The sequence below is a fragment of the Oratosquilla oratoria genome, chromosome 23 (genome assembly GCF_046742065.1).
Source record: "Oratosquilla oratoria isolate Oo_2021 chromosome 23, ASM4674206v1, whole genome shotgun sequence".
Classification (NCBI taxonomy): Eukaryota; Metazoa; Arthropoda; class Malacostraca; order Stomatopoda; family Squillidae; genus Oratosquilla; species Oratosquilla oratoria.
The window spans coordinates 20,813,592-20,830,296 of NC_134799.1; the positions used below are offsets into that span (position 1 = coordinate 20,813,592).

The 16,705-nt window shown below is 41.7% G+C and overlaps 1 protein-coding gene across 1 annotated transcript in view; it reads left to right on the forward strand.

The window, feature by feature from the left end:
- LOC143037736 (uncharacterized) overlaps positions 1 to 16,705 on the forward strand; it is a 169,417-nt gene that overhangs the window by 130,189 nt on the left and 22,523 nt on the right. Inside the window, exons 27-29 of the mRNA XM_076206284.1 lie at positions 7,261 to 7,605; positions 8,136 to 8,402; positions 13,373 to 13,657. Of these exons, the coding sequence (XP_076062399.1) occupies positions 7,261 to 7,605; positions 8,136 to 8,402; positions 13,373 to 13,657 (897 nt within the window). The remainder of the gene's footprint in view (positions 1 to 7,260; positions 7,606 to 8,135; positions 8,403 to 13,372; positions 13,658 to 16,705) is intronic.

The window sequence follows — 16,705 nt, forward strand, 5'->3', positions numbered from 1 at the left end:
ATGATTAATCTCAAATTAGACAAATTTAGGTTTAAGAAGGAAGTAGGCAAGGACTGATTTACCAACAGAGTGCTTAACGAATGGAATAGACTTGGTAACCATGCAGTGAGCACTAAAAATCTAGAGGTTGTTTTAAGAGATGAGATAATCTTATGGATAAAGACGACAGGTGGTAAGGGACATGGAACTGCCTAGTGTATGCCTTATGGTTCTCTGGAGTCTCCTCCATTCTTATGTTCTTCTGTTCTTTCAAGCTACGAAGAAGTGGTACGAAGTACATAGGCCCTCCAAAGGAGCAAATGAGGGGAAGGGTGTCCGAACAGCCCCACAGTCCTGTTCACACTATCGGTTTCAATCGCGGCGGTTCAATTACAATGTAAGTCAGTGGAGGCGTTCACACACAACCGCGCAGTTTCTACTTGACTATGCAGTACCGCCGTGGTTTCCGCGCGGTTTGAACAGCGGCGGTTCAATTGTAATCTAGGTCAATGGAGGCGTCCACATACAACCGCGCAGCTTCTCCGTAACTAAGTAGATATGTGTTTGTGGTTTGAGACAAACGATTTGTGTGTTCTTCTTTATTTAATCTCTCCGTCAAGACTGATCTACATCTCGGAACATTCCACAAGGAAAAAAAGAAGATGGCGGTTGCCAATTATGCTGTTTACATATACATGGTGGCTCTTCCCAAAACAAAGAGCTATATACAATTCATTCTCTACTCTCTACTGTCTACTCTACTTCTACAATGTACAATACATGAACTGAGTATGGACACTCAGTATTTATGCATAGCTAATTTATTTACAAGCAATGGAAATACATATTAAAAATATATTGGTCGTATAATGGCTTTCCAGTTGGCAATGTCAGACGCAGTTGTCCAGACACTCGGCCAGATTGCCCGCGATGAGGTCAGACGCGCTCTGCTCAAATGACCGCAGTGAGGTCAGACACGATAGGTAGTCCCGCGGGAGTTCTCTGAAGACATCGGACCTTACGTCCTGTAGCTAATGCGTGCGTGCCCGCGTGTACACGCTGGACATCTAAAGGAATTAATATTTTCTTGAACCTTCTTGCAACAGATGCTCGGCTCAGTGAGCTTAATGCTCAAGTAAGATAAGAAATAACTCAAGAGATCGCATACCAAAGCAGCACCGAATTTTGACATAAAGATAAATACACAGAGTGTTTGAGCACTGGTGGTATCGGGAAATACTAATGATTAAGATAAAATTGACTTAATTTCATGAACATGTGTAAGTAGATATTATTTCCGTTCACCTAGGCAAGATATACTCTTATGAAGCTGTCGCTCGACTGCGAAAATTTTAACGGGGGAGGGGGATAGGAGGTTGCAGTGGAAAGGGTTGGTGATGGACCTCTATTGTAGGGGTAGTATGAACTGCTGAAGGTACAGTCTCTATGTCGAAGCCACGACAAACTATTTTGATATGATCTTTGTGCAATACAGTCTCTGTAAGATCGTGCAACCTGAGCGCTTTGACTTTGTTATTTGACACATGTCCAATGATACGATAGGGTTCAGAGAATTTAAGGGAGAGCTTTGAGGTGAAGTGTGGTTGAGGGTATAAACAATGTCTCCAAGTTCAAAGGTACAAACTCTGGCTGATTTCTTATGCAGACGGACCATTTCGTCATTAATTAGATGAAGAGTATTATGGGTTCTTTTGAAAAGATTATTGAAATTTGTTACTTTACCCTTGACATAATCATTGAAATTGTAAATGGGAGGTACTTCTGAAACAAGGTCATATGGGAGCCTTTTGTCCGAGCCAAAGAAGACAAAATGAGGTGATTCCGATATTGACCTGTTAATGGAACTGTTCATGCAAACTTGAATCATGGGGTCATATTCATCCTAAGATGGGTGAAGATCAGAAGCAAGATGTTGAAGAACATTAGTAATCTTTCTATCCTGGCATTCAACTAAGCCATTTGAACTAGGGTGATAAGCATAAGTGTTGCATTTTGAGATTTGAAAGTAATCACAAATATTCGAAAGAATCTCCTTGTTGAACTCAGTCCCGTTGTCAAAAATCAGAAATAATGCAATCTGGCTCGTGTAACGCATTTCTCCTTGCCAAGATGTGCGGCAATGGGGGAATCGTGTACGAGTTTCAGAACTTCCGGAATGAGGTCCGTAGGGATTACGAGGTGAAATACTGACTGTTTGGGTTCATGTTTGTTCGTTAGCGTAGGAAATCAATAACTGCCTTGACCTTGTCCTGCGAGGTTAAAATTCCTTGTGAGTTAAGGACATGCCCTAAGAAGTGTATTCCTTTCTGAAGGGAGGAGTACTTTTTAAGCTTGATTTTGAGGCCTCATTTTGCTGGTTGTGAGAAAACAGTGTGAAGAGGAAGTATTTGGTAACGGATTTGGAAGCGATGATCACGTCATCGAGGTACATAAAAACTGAATGACCTATAAGATCTGCAAGGAATGTGTGCATAAGCCGTGTGAACATTGAAGCAGCTAAAACGAGAGCCATGGCTGCCAGAGGCCTAGACTCTGGAGCAAGAGGAATCTGGAAATATCCTGACATAAGGTCCAAGGTCGTCAACACTACGTTGTTTTCACCGACGGAGTGCAAGAGGTCTTGTAATACAGAGATGGGTGTCTATCTGGTATCGTGAGCCTAATTCCCTGAAGTCTACTTCTGGGTCGAAGAAACCATCGTGTTTAGGGACAACGAAGAGAGGGATGCCTCAATGATGTCTTGCGCAACCATGTCTTGGATAAGGTTATCAACAATTATGCGTTTATTGTGTGGCATTCTGTATGCGGGAATGTAACGTGGTTTACAGTTCTCAGGAAGGAGTATATGATGCTGAATGAGATTAGTAACTATAAGAGATTCACCTGGAATGCCAATAGTATATCTGAACTTGTTGCAAAGTGCAAGTCTGTACATCAGGAAGTCTATGGGGTTGAAATGTGATGCATCAATGGGCTCCTGTAACGTAGGAAGTTGTGGTACAAACTTGAGAAGTAGGGAATTGGTCATCCGCGACTTTGATGTGTGAGGAATATACTTCAAAATCGCAAATGTTTGTACTAACTGTGCGATGGAGGGTTGCGTTAGAGTTATTGGCAATTGAAATGCAAGTATGATTTTTCTTTGACGTAGAGCTGATGGCTGAAAAAAGGAAATGCTATACACAAGTTTCTGGCATAGAGTACATCGGTATCTTGTGCTTGAAAAACTCGTAGGTGTATATTTGTATACTCACAAGGAAACCGCGTCTTTGGGCTGATGAGCACTGCGTGAGTGTGTTTGAATGTAGATAACACTTCTGAGACTGGGGTGGATTTGGTGTTGAATTCCTTTACGAGGAGCAAGAGGGTTTACTCAGGCGGTGAATAAACAACTGTATTTAATGAGTGTTTAGTCCTGAGTTTTGCTGATTTGGACATGAGGGGGGAGCTAGTACGTCTGTTACGTTTGGAATGCATGTCCACAGTTGTCAGTAAAGTAGAAGAGTTAGAGTCTTGGGGAGGGGTTGGAGTGGTTGACCACTGGAAACTCTGTTGTATGAAGCTGGTGAAATAAACTGTGTTAGCAACTGGTGCATCCCCGTGTGATGAAGCTGAGTGAATATTAATGAAGTACAAGCAATTGACGCAAGGCCATGGTCTACCTGTGTTTGCTCGGCCACGTAAATGTGATTTACGTTAAGAGGAATTGCTCGTGGCAATGCAAAGAGGAAAAGGTCTTGAGCAGGGTAAATGACTATGTTATGGTGCTTCATTAATGTTAAACCTATGAGGATGTCAGCAGGAAAGTGAACGTCAGCTACGTAAGCGGCAATTGAAATGGATAGGTACTCATCTTTGAAGCTAATGTCTAGGGAGAATTTACTGACTATCAGGAATGGTAAACCATCTACATTGCAAAGGTTGACGTCGGGAGGTTCCAAAATGGTGACACGTTTAGTTGCAGTGCGGAATTTATGGAAATTGTGTGTTGACATTATGTTGACTGAGGAACCCGTGTTGAGAAACATTGTCACTTTGTTGCTGCTAGATGTAGCATTGAATGCTAAGGAGTAGGAAGACATGCCTAGGATATCCAGGTTATATACAGGTAGGGTTCATGAAGGAATGTCTGGGTATGGAGTAACTGTCCTTAATGTGCACTGAATCTCGGTGTTCTGTAGTCATAAGGGAGATGTGTTACGTAAATGCCTTACAGGAGAGTGACCTGGGGAGTTTGGGCTGTGTTGCTTCCGTGCTAACAGCACACGGCAACGATCACTCGTATGAAAACATGTACCGTTATAATTGTAGTGTCGATTTGGTTGTGAAAGGTTTCTATGACAACACGTGTTTGCAAGATGTGTGGCAGCATGTACAAACCAGTTGTGTTCTTAATGGAGAGCGTTGGTGTGGGCGATGTCGAGTGCGAGATGTATGTCTTGATCTCGTGTTATGTGTGGGGGACCGTGTAAACTGGGGGCCTGGGCTATTGTATGGATGGGTGCAATGGGTACTGACTGGCTCTGAATCTCGGTGATAGCTTCGTCCGTGTCTGAGATCTTTCCTCCAGAATTCCCCTAGTGTGTTACCTGGTGTAAATGGAATAGTGCCAACTTTCTGGAGTGTGTTTGGGTATAATTGGGGGAGTAGTCGAAAGTATACAATGAATGAGACTACATGTTTCATTGAAATCTTGTCGTCTGAGACCCAGTGTAACTTTTTGAGGCTTTCTCGGAGTTCACTCTTAAATGTTGAAGCAATTTTGACAGCTTTTTCTTTGGTGTGGTGTGGACCATGATTGTAAGTTCTAAACAAAGAGTATAAGGGGGAAGTGATCCAAATGGCTCAAATGATGCAAAGGACTTTTTAAAGTGCTCTACGAAAGTATTATAAGAATTATTTTCCTCAAATAGATCAGATTGAATGACGTCACCGGTTAATGTTTTATTCTTGTCTATTCTGGATGTTAGAATGAATATTTTACCTTTGTCGTCTGTGATGTTCCTTCTTGTTATCTCTGATTCAACCTCAGGGAGGGAATTGTGCACAGGGATGCTCTTGCCATTAAAGAGAGGTAATGTGGTCTAATCCTTGACTACGGTGATAAGAATTTGTGTTGTCATGGTGTTTTGAGTAGCAGGTGAATTTTCCGAAGAGTTGTTAGCAGAATGAGGGAACAAGTCTGGTGTATTGGAAGTGAGCGTAGAGCGGTTGCGTGTACAGAGTTGGTATGTCGAGTTGGTATGTCGAGTTGGTATGTGGAGTGAGACAATTCGGCGGGAAGATGTACTGCTGTAAACAGAGGGAGGAGTTAGTACAATGTATTGGGCTGGTGAGTTATAGAAATAGTATACAAAAAATATGTATGAACATGCAAACATACAAGAAATATTATATCAGAAGAAGAAAAGGGAGAAGAAAAAAAGTATATATAGGTGACTTTGGCGTTCAAGTTCGCACTCGAGCGAAGACGTAGACGATGTTGGGTCGACGGCTTGCGAAGCTAGATGCGAAGGGTGGAGGAGGTCGTCGTCCAACCCGGTGGTGGCGTGGAGAAAGCGGAGGATGTCCAGTTCGTGGGAGTAATGTTAAATAATGCCGCGGAGGGGGAACTGCCTTGTAGTTGGTGGTGCATGGATTCTCTTGTCGTGGATGTTGGACGATGCAACGAAGATGGATTGCTTCGTGGCCGACCAGAATGTTGGCGGGAATGATGTGGAGAGGAGCTTTGGAGCGTTGGCTCGTATGTGTTGCTTGCTGATGCAGCGAAGAGCGTAGAGTTGGGATGTGGCTATGTTCGACTGGAGTGTAGATCCCTGATGTATCTTCTCAGCACGTGCAATCCGCTAATTCGTACCCGCTGTCCCCAGAATGTAGAGTTGTTGCTTCGGAAGAATGTGGTGTTGAAGTTTGAATCTGTAACCGCTTCTGCCAAAATGTAGAGTTGATACTTCGAAGGAATTGTAGAATTGTTACTTCTGAGGAATGTAGTGTTGAAGTTCGAATCCGTAACCGCTGCCGTTAATATGTAGATTTGTGTTTGTGGTCTACATTGAGTTTGGAGGCGTTGAGACAAACGAAGTTGTGTGCTCTTTCTTTAATGTCTCCGTCAAGACTGATCTACATCTCGGGACATTCCACAAGTAAAAAAAAGCCTATTGCCAATGATGCTATTTACATATACATGGTGGCTCTTCCCAAAACAAAGAGCTATATACAATATATTCTCTACTCTTTACTGTCTACTCTACTTTTACAATGTACGATACATGAACTGAGTATGGACACTCAGTATATATGCATAGATGTTTTATTTACAAGCAATGGAAACATGAAAAATATATTTGTCGTGTGATGACTTTGCAGTTTGCAATGTCAGATGCAGGTGTCCAGACGCTCGGCCCAATTGACCGCGTTAAGGTCAGACGCGCTCGGCTCAAATGACCTCGGTGAGGTCAGACACAATAGGTGGTCCCGCGGGAGTTCTCTGTAGACGTCGGACCTTACATCCTGTTGCTAATGCGTGTGTGCGCGCGTGTGCATGCTGGGCATCTGAAGGACTGAATATTTCTTTCAATCATCTTGCAGCAGCTGTGCAGTGCCGTCGCGGTTTCCGTGCGGTTTGAACCACGGCGGTTCAGTTACGATGTAAGTAATCGGAAGTGTCCACACACAGCCACGCATTTTTTCCTTGACTATGCGGTACCACCACGGTTTTCGCTCGGTTCAAACCGCTAATGTGAACAGGGCCTAATTGTCTCAACTCCTTCACTACGATGATGCACTTTACGGATTCTGGTCAGGATAACGTTCTGGTTTGATCCTCAACCCTGTGCAGAAAAATTACGATAGAAATTCATCTATTACGGTTGAAATGAATTTGTGTAAAGGGGTTATCACACTGGGCTTCCACGGGTTTCACCAGTCCCAACAGTTGAGAGCCGGTTTGAATGAAAACGACTTCGATTACAATATTTCATCGTTCAAATCGCCAAGTATCAAATTATCTCTCCGTCATACAGTACATAGCAAAGTTGAGTGATAATCTCAGAGATTGTAAACCTATACGAGTGTTAGACATTCTGTCGAAATGTTCTCAGAGAAGTCTAGATTTCTGTTAGCGAAGTCATATTCTAGTTATTCAAATGGAGGTTGGAGGTAGGATGTTGGATGTTGGAGAAAAAAGAAAATAGCCCAGTAATGGCTGTACCGCGTCTGGTCGCTGTCAACCCCTAATTACCTCACACGGTCCTATTGCAGTCGAAGCCCCCGAAATTGAAAAACCGGAAGCTTTTTCGAGCGGAGGAACTGCAGCAATGATCTCCTGGGATTCCGTGGAGGATGCCACCGGGTACCTCGTCCAATGGCAGGACCATTCGGCCGGGGAGAGGCAGTGGAACAATGGCATCGTCCCTCCTATGGTCAAAGGCCACGCCCGACCGCAGCCCCTTACCTCGGGAGAACCCAACTTCGTCATGGTGCCGCCGGGTGTCTTGACCCTCGAGGTGGACGTGTCCACCTCAGGAGACTGGGACATGTGCGTAGCTGCAGTCAGGGACGACATGTTTGGTGAAGAAAAATGTAACAAAGTGTCGCTGGGAACGGGTAAGTAAAGTTGGTTCCAGTAAAGCCGCGTTGAGACGGGGTTAGTTTAGTAGCCATTAGTGGTAGCTGCAAGTTAACTTACCTAAGGGCAAATAAGTGTTGACACTAGGGTAGTTTGGAGGCAAGTTCACTAACTTTCCGTTGACACTGGGCAAGTAGAGGAGTAGTTTACAAGTCGTTAGCACTAGCAGCTACGAAAGTGGCGATGAGGTGAACAGCAAGTTCTCTCTCTCTCTCTCTCTCTCTCTCTCTCTCTCCAACTTCCCCCACCTCTCTCCTGTCTCTTCCCCTCTACAGCTTTCCCTACCTCTCTCCTCTCACTCAGCCGTTTGTTCGCGCAATCAGATAAGTGGATTTATTCGTATAAAGGAGCTTAGCTCTTCTTGTTTGATATTTTAAGATCAAAATAGCTGCATTCCTATGCAAAGCCTTGACATAACATTTAAAAAGCGTACCCCAGGAAGCGCTTAGCTGTACCTGAGGCCATCTCTCAGCTGTGAACGGTTTTCATCATTTCATTCTCCTTACAGGTTCTGATGACAAACCCGACCCGCCCAAGAACCTCCAGAACAGTAACAACCACATCAGTTGGGAGGCCACGGAGGGTCCTAACATCAAGTACTTCGTCAAGTGGTACCTCACAGACCATCCAGACTCAATAGCGAAGTCCGCCACGACTTCAGAAACTTCCATGGACTTCGACCCAGAAGAACCTGGTAAATGGAGTATCAGTGTTTTCGCTCTGAACCAAAAGAATGTCGCCAGTGACGCCAGTAAGATTGAAATACAGATTCAAGGTATGTTCATGTGACTTATTGGAAAGTTGTCCTAGTATTGTGAAAGCAAACAAAAGCACATAGAAACACACACACACACACAAAGGGGTATTACCGTAGAAAAGGGTCACACACACACACACACACACACACACACACACACACACACACACACACACACACACACACTTCAGCGAATGGACGGCTTGGATGACGTTCTGAAGAAAACTGAAGTCTGTGGATCCCAACGCAAAGAGAAGTGCCTAGTGTTTTTGCAGGGTGGGGGGGAAATTGCTCGTGGAGTAGTGGGAACGTAGGGAAAGAGGAAAAGGGGAGGGATTACTGAGGGAAATGGAAGGAAATGAGGAGGGAGTAGACTTTGCCCAGCCAGACAAGCGAAAGGTAAACAAAAGACTGAGTGAGGATGAAATGTCTAATAAAAATGTAAAGATTAGAAGTATAGAGAGGAGCAATACAGAAGAAAGTGACGAGAATATGTTCCAGGGATTTAAAGAGGGTGGGGGGGACACAACCCCCCCCCCCCGACTGATAAGACTAGAGGAGAGAGTTGATAAGGTGATCGAGGACTTGGAACGTAAGTTAGGTAATGTAGACTCCATTTTCCAGAGAATTGAAAGGTTGGAACAACTAGAGAAGGCTAACAGAAACTTAACTGAAGAAATAGAGGACCTAAAAAGACAGTTAGGAAATGTAAAGGAGGAGAATGAGAAATTGAAGAAGAATAGTAATGAAAACAGAGAGAAAATAGATACAGAAGCTAAAAATTGGAGAATAACTCAAGAAGGGAATAAGGTTTCATTCACTGACATAGTCAAACAGCAATTGAAAGAACATAATGAAGACTCAGTTATTAAAGTGATGAGACAGAAGGAGAATATAGTAAGAGAATTAGCTGACAAAAAGAAATGTATAATTATATTAGGAATGGAAGAGAAACATAACCCAGATAGAACCGCAAGAATCAAGGAGGAAAATGAAAGAGTAAGCAGTTTATTAAAATTAGTCCAGGAAGATGAACCAGAAATTATAAAGGAAATTGAGGAAAAATTCAGACTCGGAAAATATAGTACAGATAAGACCAGACCAATTAAGATTAAATTCAGGTCACAAACAACGGCAGAGAAAATTCTATCCAAGACAGGGAAACTAGCAACAAATGATCAATATAAAAAGGTATGGATAAAAAGAGAAATGAATAAGGAGGAAAGAGAGGCAGAAAAGCAGAAAAGAATTGAAGCTAAGGCAAAAAACGAGGAAAGAACGGAGTCAGAGAAAGAGAGATTCTATTGGAGAGTAGTGAACATGAAAATAAAGCAGTTCGACATACTAAAGAAAAACATAAGGGAAACAGAGAACACAATGGAAGTGGCAGAAAACTAAGAGTGTCTTACACAAATATAGATGGATTGATAACAGGATTGAATGAACTGAATGATTATTTGAAAGAAAAAGAACCGGACATAATGGGAATTGTAGAAACAAAATTAAAAGGCCCACTACCACCCAACAGTGTAGGACATGATACATACAATTATTGGATTAGAAACAGAGAGAAAAAACAAGGGGGTGGAGTTATGTTCCTGACTAAGAAGGATATAAACGTGAAAGGTGTCATATATGGAAAGAATACAGTAGAGATGATTATGATAGAAGTGGAAGACCGAGATAAGAAGAGCAGAAAATTTGTGATCAATTATGTGCCTCCGAAAACAGCCTCATGGGAGGAGAGTGAACATAAAAGTATGTTAGAGGACACAAAGATAGCATTAACTAAAATAATGGAAGACGGAGGAAGAATAGTTATGATGGGCGACTTTAATTGCAAAGAAATCTGCTGGGAAGAAATGACAGTAAAGAGTGGTGATGACTCATGGGGAAATGCTCTACTTGAGATGATTACTGACCATTCAATGACACAATGGATACAAGAGAACACTAGGTATAGAAATGAAGAAGAACCATCGAGGCTAGACTTAATAATTACATCTGAACCTAGAATAGTGGACAAGATTGAATATAAAACACCAATAGGTAAAAGTGACCACATATTGATTGAACTGGAACTTAATGAAGAAAAATATATGAAAAGAAATGAACAATATAGAAAAGGAAGAATGATGTATGAAAAAACAAACTTTGATAAAATAAGAGAATTCTTCCAACAAGAAAACTGGGAAGAAATATACAAAGAAGAAACATCAGTGGAAGAGAAATGGAATATTTTGACAAAAATTTACAAAAAAAGGAGTGGAAAAGTATGTACCAAGACAAAAACAAGAAAAAGAATATGTAAAATGCTGGTACAACAAAAGTTGTAGGGAGTTAAAAGACAAAAGAGACAAAGCCTGGACCAGATGGAAAAAAGACAGAAGACCTGAAAAATGGAAAATATATACTGGTTATAGAAATGAATATGTACAAAAGTGCAGAGAGGAAAAAAGAAAATATGAAAAAGATGTCATAGAAAAGTGTAAAGATCAACCAAAACTATTCTACAGATTTGTAAACAATAAACTGAAAAACAAACAAGACTTGGAGAAATTAAGACAAGGAGGAGTTGAATACACTGAGGAAATGGAAATGGCAGAAATTATGAACAAACATTTTAAATCAGTGTTTACAAGGGAAAATATACAACCTGAAGAGATTGAGTGGAAGGAAAAAGTCCCCCCTATGGAAGAAATAGAAGTAACAAAGAATGAAATATTGACACACTTGGGTAATTTTGATGTCAGAAAATCGCATGGGCCAGATGAAATAGCAAACTGGATTCTGAAAGAATGCAGGAATGAACTGGCAGACAAAATACATAGCATAATAAGCAGTTCCTTAAAAGAAGGAAAAGTTCCAGAACATTGGAAAAAAGCAAATATAGTACCTATATATAAAGGAGGAAATAAAGAAGAACCTACCAACTATAGACCAGTCTCTCTAACAAGTACAATAGCAAAAATATGTGAAAGAATTATCAAAAGTAGATGGGTAAAATACTTGGAAAAAAACAACGTACTAAATCCAAGGCAATTTGGATTCAGACAAGGACGATCATGCGTCACCAATTTAATATGTTTCTATTCAAGGCTAATAGATATAATACAAGAAAGAGATGGATGGGCTGATTGTGCATTTCTAGACCTAAAAAAAGCTTTTGACAAAGTACCACATAAGAAGTTGCTTAAGAAATTAGAATATGAAGGAGGAATACAAGGTAAATTGCTAAATTGGATGGAAGACTTTTTGCAAGAAAGAAAAATGAGAGTAGTGATAAGAGATCAGCACTCAAAATGGAATGAAGTAATAAGCGGTGTCCCGCAGGGAACAGTTCTGGCCCCAATAATGTTTGCTATATATATTAATGATATGGATGAAGGAATTGAAAGCTATATGAGCTTCTTTGCAGATGATGCAAAATTACTGAAAAGAGTGAAAACTGAAGAAGATTGTGAATCACTACAGAGAGATCTAAATAAAGTACAAGAATGGAGTAGGAAGTGGGAGATGGAGTTCAATACAAAAAAGTGTAGTATAATGGAATTTGGAAAAAGCAAAAACAGAATAACAGGATCATATAATTTGGGAGAAGAAGGAATAAAAAGAGTAGAAAATGAGAAGGACCAGGGAGTCATTGTTATGAATAATATGTCACCTGAGAAACATATAAATAAGATTTTTGGAGAAACTTATAATTTAATAAGAACAATCAAAGTGGCATTTACATACCTGGATGAAGAAATGGTGAGGAAAATCCTAATCACCCTGATAAGACCAAGATTGGAATATGCAGCAACGATATGGTCACCAAGTACAAAAAAATGTATAAAAAAACTTGAAAGAATACAAAGAGCAATTACAAAATTGGCACCAACACTCTCAAAACTATCATATGAAGAGAGACTACAAAAACTTAAACTACAGACACTAGAGCAAAGAAGAGAGAGAGGAGATTTGATAGCTATTTACAGAATCATGAAAGGCATAGAAATTACTGATAGAGAGAATCTGATAAAATGGGATGACAGAAATACAAGAGGACACGGAAAGAAAATAAAAAAAGACAGCTATAGAAGAGATTTGAAAAAGAACAGCTTTCCTCACAGAGCAATAGACAGTTGGAACAAGTTAGATGAGAAAGTGGTGTGTGCAAAAACAATACATGAATTTAAAAATAGTTTAGATAAAATGAGATATGAAGACGGGACCCTCACGAGCATAGCTCCCCTTCCCGTAAAATACAACTAGGTAAATACAACTAGGTAAATACACAAAGGAGAATTACTGTGGTGAAGGGTAAGAATAAGAATGTTGGGTTAAAAGATATATTATAACGTGGAAGTGAAGGAATTATATAGACATTAGATGTAACAAGAGCACAAGGGTTACACGGAATCCCAAGCTGGATACTTAAGGAACGCAAGGAACTACTGGCAGACAATGTTCATAACTATATGTTCACAAGCAGGGAAGTTCTCCGGATTAGGAAGAGTGTTGTCGTAACGATCCCTAAAGTAGGAGGTCAGGAGGAAACCCTGAATTACAGACCTATTTCTCTCACCGGCACATTAGCTGAATTATGTGAGAGGATTGTGAAAGACCGTTAGATTAAGTATGTGGCATACAATCAATTTGGTTTTGATGTATCGAGTTTGTTATGATTTTCCGAGTGGTTGACATTCAGCAAGAGCAAGAGGGCTTGTATGTTTCTAAATCTTGAGAAAGCCTTTGATGAGGACATGCTGATGGACTCTTGGAATGAATAAGAGATTTACTGAGAGACCGATACATGAGGGCGCGGCAAGTGGTCAGGGTGGAGGGAAGTGAATCGTGGAGTCCCACAAGGACCTCTCACAGGCAGAGGACACAAGCCATCACATCTTAATTTTGAAGCGTTGCAACATTTTGCAGCTGTATAATCTTCCTTCTTTCTTTCCCGACTCATGCCTCCCTCTTAACAATTTCTTCCCCACCCTCAGGCATCACAATCGACGTGGCCCAGGTAGATGCCCGTTCTCTAAAGGTCACCTGGTGGGAGACGAGGCCCGACACAAAGAAAGACAATTACGAGTACAAGCTTACACTGAAGAACCCTGACGGAAACGAAGTCTTCAGCGAGACCCAGGAGTGCCCTAGCACTAGCGAGGACAGCCCTTGTGCCCTCTTTGCCATGGGAATCGACCAAGGACCCGACAAGGTTGACGTCACTGTTGAACGCGCCGGCGTCAGCAAGACGAAAACTATCACGTTCCTGGAATTTGAAGGTCAGTACAGGTGAGGGGGGTTATCACACTGGGCTTCCACGGGCTTCACCAGCCCCGACCGTTGAGAGTTTGTCTGAGTAAAAACTCAATGATGATTGTAAACCTGTACGAATGTTGGACATACTGTTGAAAAGTTCTCAAAGAAGTCTAGATTTCTGAAAGCCAAGTCGTATTCTAGTTATTCAAATGGAGGTTAGAGATGGGATGTGGAAGGAAAAATAGCTCTTTTGTGATAACCCCTTAGGGGGAGGGGTGCACGTCGGCAGGGGACTGCTAATGAAAGAGTGGATGTGGGCATGGACGATTCTGAAGATTAATTATCTGGGGGACGAGGAAAGCACGACGTGCGTTTAAGAATACACAAATTGCGTAAAACATACACGGGCAAATACTATTATCTGTGTGTGTGTGTGTGTGTGTGTGTGTGTGTGTGTGTGTGTGTGTGTGTGTGTGTGTGTGTGTGTGTGTGTGTGTGTGTGTGTGTGTGTGTGTGTATTCACCTCGGATCTGCTGCAGCCTCTTTTCGAGACAGCCAGACACTACCCTACGGCAGTGAGCTCAGAGCTCATTATTAGCAGATCTCTGGGTAGGTCTGAGACCACTCACACTCCACACACCGGGAATGCAAGGTCACAACTCCTTGTGTGTGTGTGTGTGTGTGTGTGTGTGTGTGTGTGTGTGTGTGTGTGTGTGTGTGTGTGTGTGTGTGTGTGTGTGTGTGTGTGTGTGTGTGCGTGTGTGTGTGTGTGTGTGTGTGTGTGTGTGTGTGTGTGTGTGCGTGTGTGTGTGTGTGTGTGTGTGTGCGTGTGTGTGTGTATTCATTCACTTGGTCTTTTGGATCACGTGTTCGACTCGTGATCGACAGCTATTTCCCTCCTGGAAGAGAGCTCAGAGCTCGTAGGTCCGATCTATGGGTAATGCTATGACCTTTCACACACACACACACACCCAACTCCCCGCCCACGAGAGTCAGAGTAACGACCCGAAGCGCAGCTGTACCGAAATTAATTTCGGCCCTGGGCAGGATTCGAACCAAGCACTACGCGCACCACCATGCTAGTAGTTCATCGTTCTACCAACTGCGCCACACACTGTGTGTGTGTGTGTGTGTGTGTGTGTGTGTGTGTGTGTGTGTGTGTGTGTGTGTGTGTGTGTGTGTGTGTGTGTGTGTGTGTGTGTGTGTTTGTGTGTGTGTGTGAGGTCAGCATTATCTATAAACCAGGCACTTATGAGCTCTGAGCTCTCATCCGGGAGGGTAATATCTGTCGATCACGAGCCCAACGTGTGATCCAAGACCGTGGTTGATCACCAATACACAATTACTTGCCGGGTGTAAACATCTACTTGACAAAAAATTATGTAACCTGCCCAATTTTCTTTCTCAAGCAAATGTTTACACACTGCAAGTAGCTTGTAGTAACTTGCATGCTTAACTTGCCTCTCAACTTGACCCGTGTAAAGGTTTTACGCTTTTTCTTCAAACTGTCCAACCACCCACCTTTTCCTTAAGAGGCAAATCAAGCGTGCAAGCTACTTGCCGTTTGTAAATATCTGCCAATTTTTTTTTCCTCAAACACATATTTACACACGAAAGGTAACTTGTAGCAAGCAACTTGCACGCTTGACTTGCCTCTAAACTTACCCCAAGTAAATGAGTTTTAACGCATTTTTATTCAAATTATCCATCCATCCACCTTTTCCTTAAGCCTCATTTACGCGGGGTAAGTTAAGAGTCAAGTCAAGCATGCAAGTCTCTTGCTATATGTAAACACATGGCAAGTAACTTGTAGCAAGTAACTTACACGCTTCACTTTCCTCACAACATGCCCCGTACAAATAAGGCTTTACGCATTTTTATTCAAACTAGTTATCATCGCACCCACCATTTCCTAAAGCTTCTTTTACTTGGGGAAAGTTGAGAAGCAAGTCAAGCGTGCAAGTTACTTGGCGTATGTACCATATGCTTGGCAAAAAAATTGGGGAACAAACCCAACTTTCTTTGTCAAGCAACTGTTTACACACGGCAAGCAACTTATTGCAAGTAACTTGCACACTTGAATTGCCTCTAAACTTGCTCCATGCAAGTGAGATTAACTAATTTTATTCAAACTCTCCGCGCACCCACCTTTTAAGCCTCATTTACACGGAGGAAAATTGATTGAGAGGCAATTAAAGCGCACAAGTATTGTCGTGTGTAAACATCTGCTTGCTCACTCTGCAGAAAAATTGGACCACCTGCCTTTTTTTTTTTTTTTTTTTTTTTTTTTTTTTGTCAAGTAGATGTTTACATAAGGCAACTTGTACGCTTGACTTGCCTCTAGATTGTCCCACCAGCCCACCTTTTCCTTACGGCTCAAAGACACGGAGCAAGTTGAGAGGCAAGTAAAACATGCAAGTTACTTGCCGTGTGCAAACATCTGCTTTACAGAAAACTGGTGAACCTGCCCAATTTTCTTTTTCAAGCAGATGCTTAAACACGGGAAGTAACTTGAAGCAAGTAACTTAGAGCAAGTAACTTGCACGCTTGACTTGCCTTTCAACTTCCCCGTGTAAATGAGGCTTTTACCCATCTTATTCAAACTATCCACCCACCCACCTTTTCTCTAATCCTCATTTACACGTGGAAAGTTGAGAGGCAAGTCAATCGTCCAAGTTACTTGCTGTGTGTAAACATCTACTTGACAAAAAAAAATTGTGCAACCTGACCAACTTTCTTTCTCAAGTAAATTTTTACACACGGCAAGTATTTTGTAGCAAGCGTTGAATGTTACTATGAATGGTATAGTAACTGAACATTAGATGAGGCAATACAGAAGTCACGGAATCGATCACTGCTTTATTGGGCAACTGCGTACACAACTGACTGGAGCGCGTCCTTTCTTTGGGCACGCTCTATCCTTAAGGTTATCGTTTTTTCAATTAGTTTCATTTATTCCTTTTCACAGAGAAAACAACGGACGCTCAAAATGATATGGTTATTTTAGATCATTTACAAAGATATCCTATTTTATATTCATCCCACTTTCACATTAAAAGAATTGAAATGAT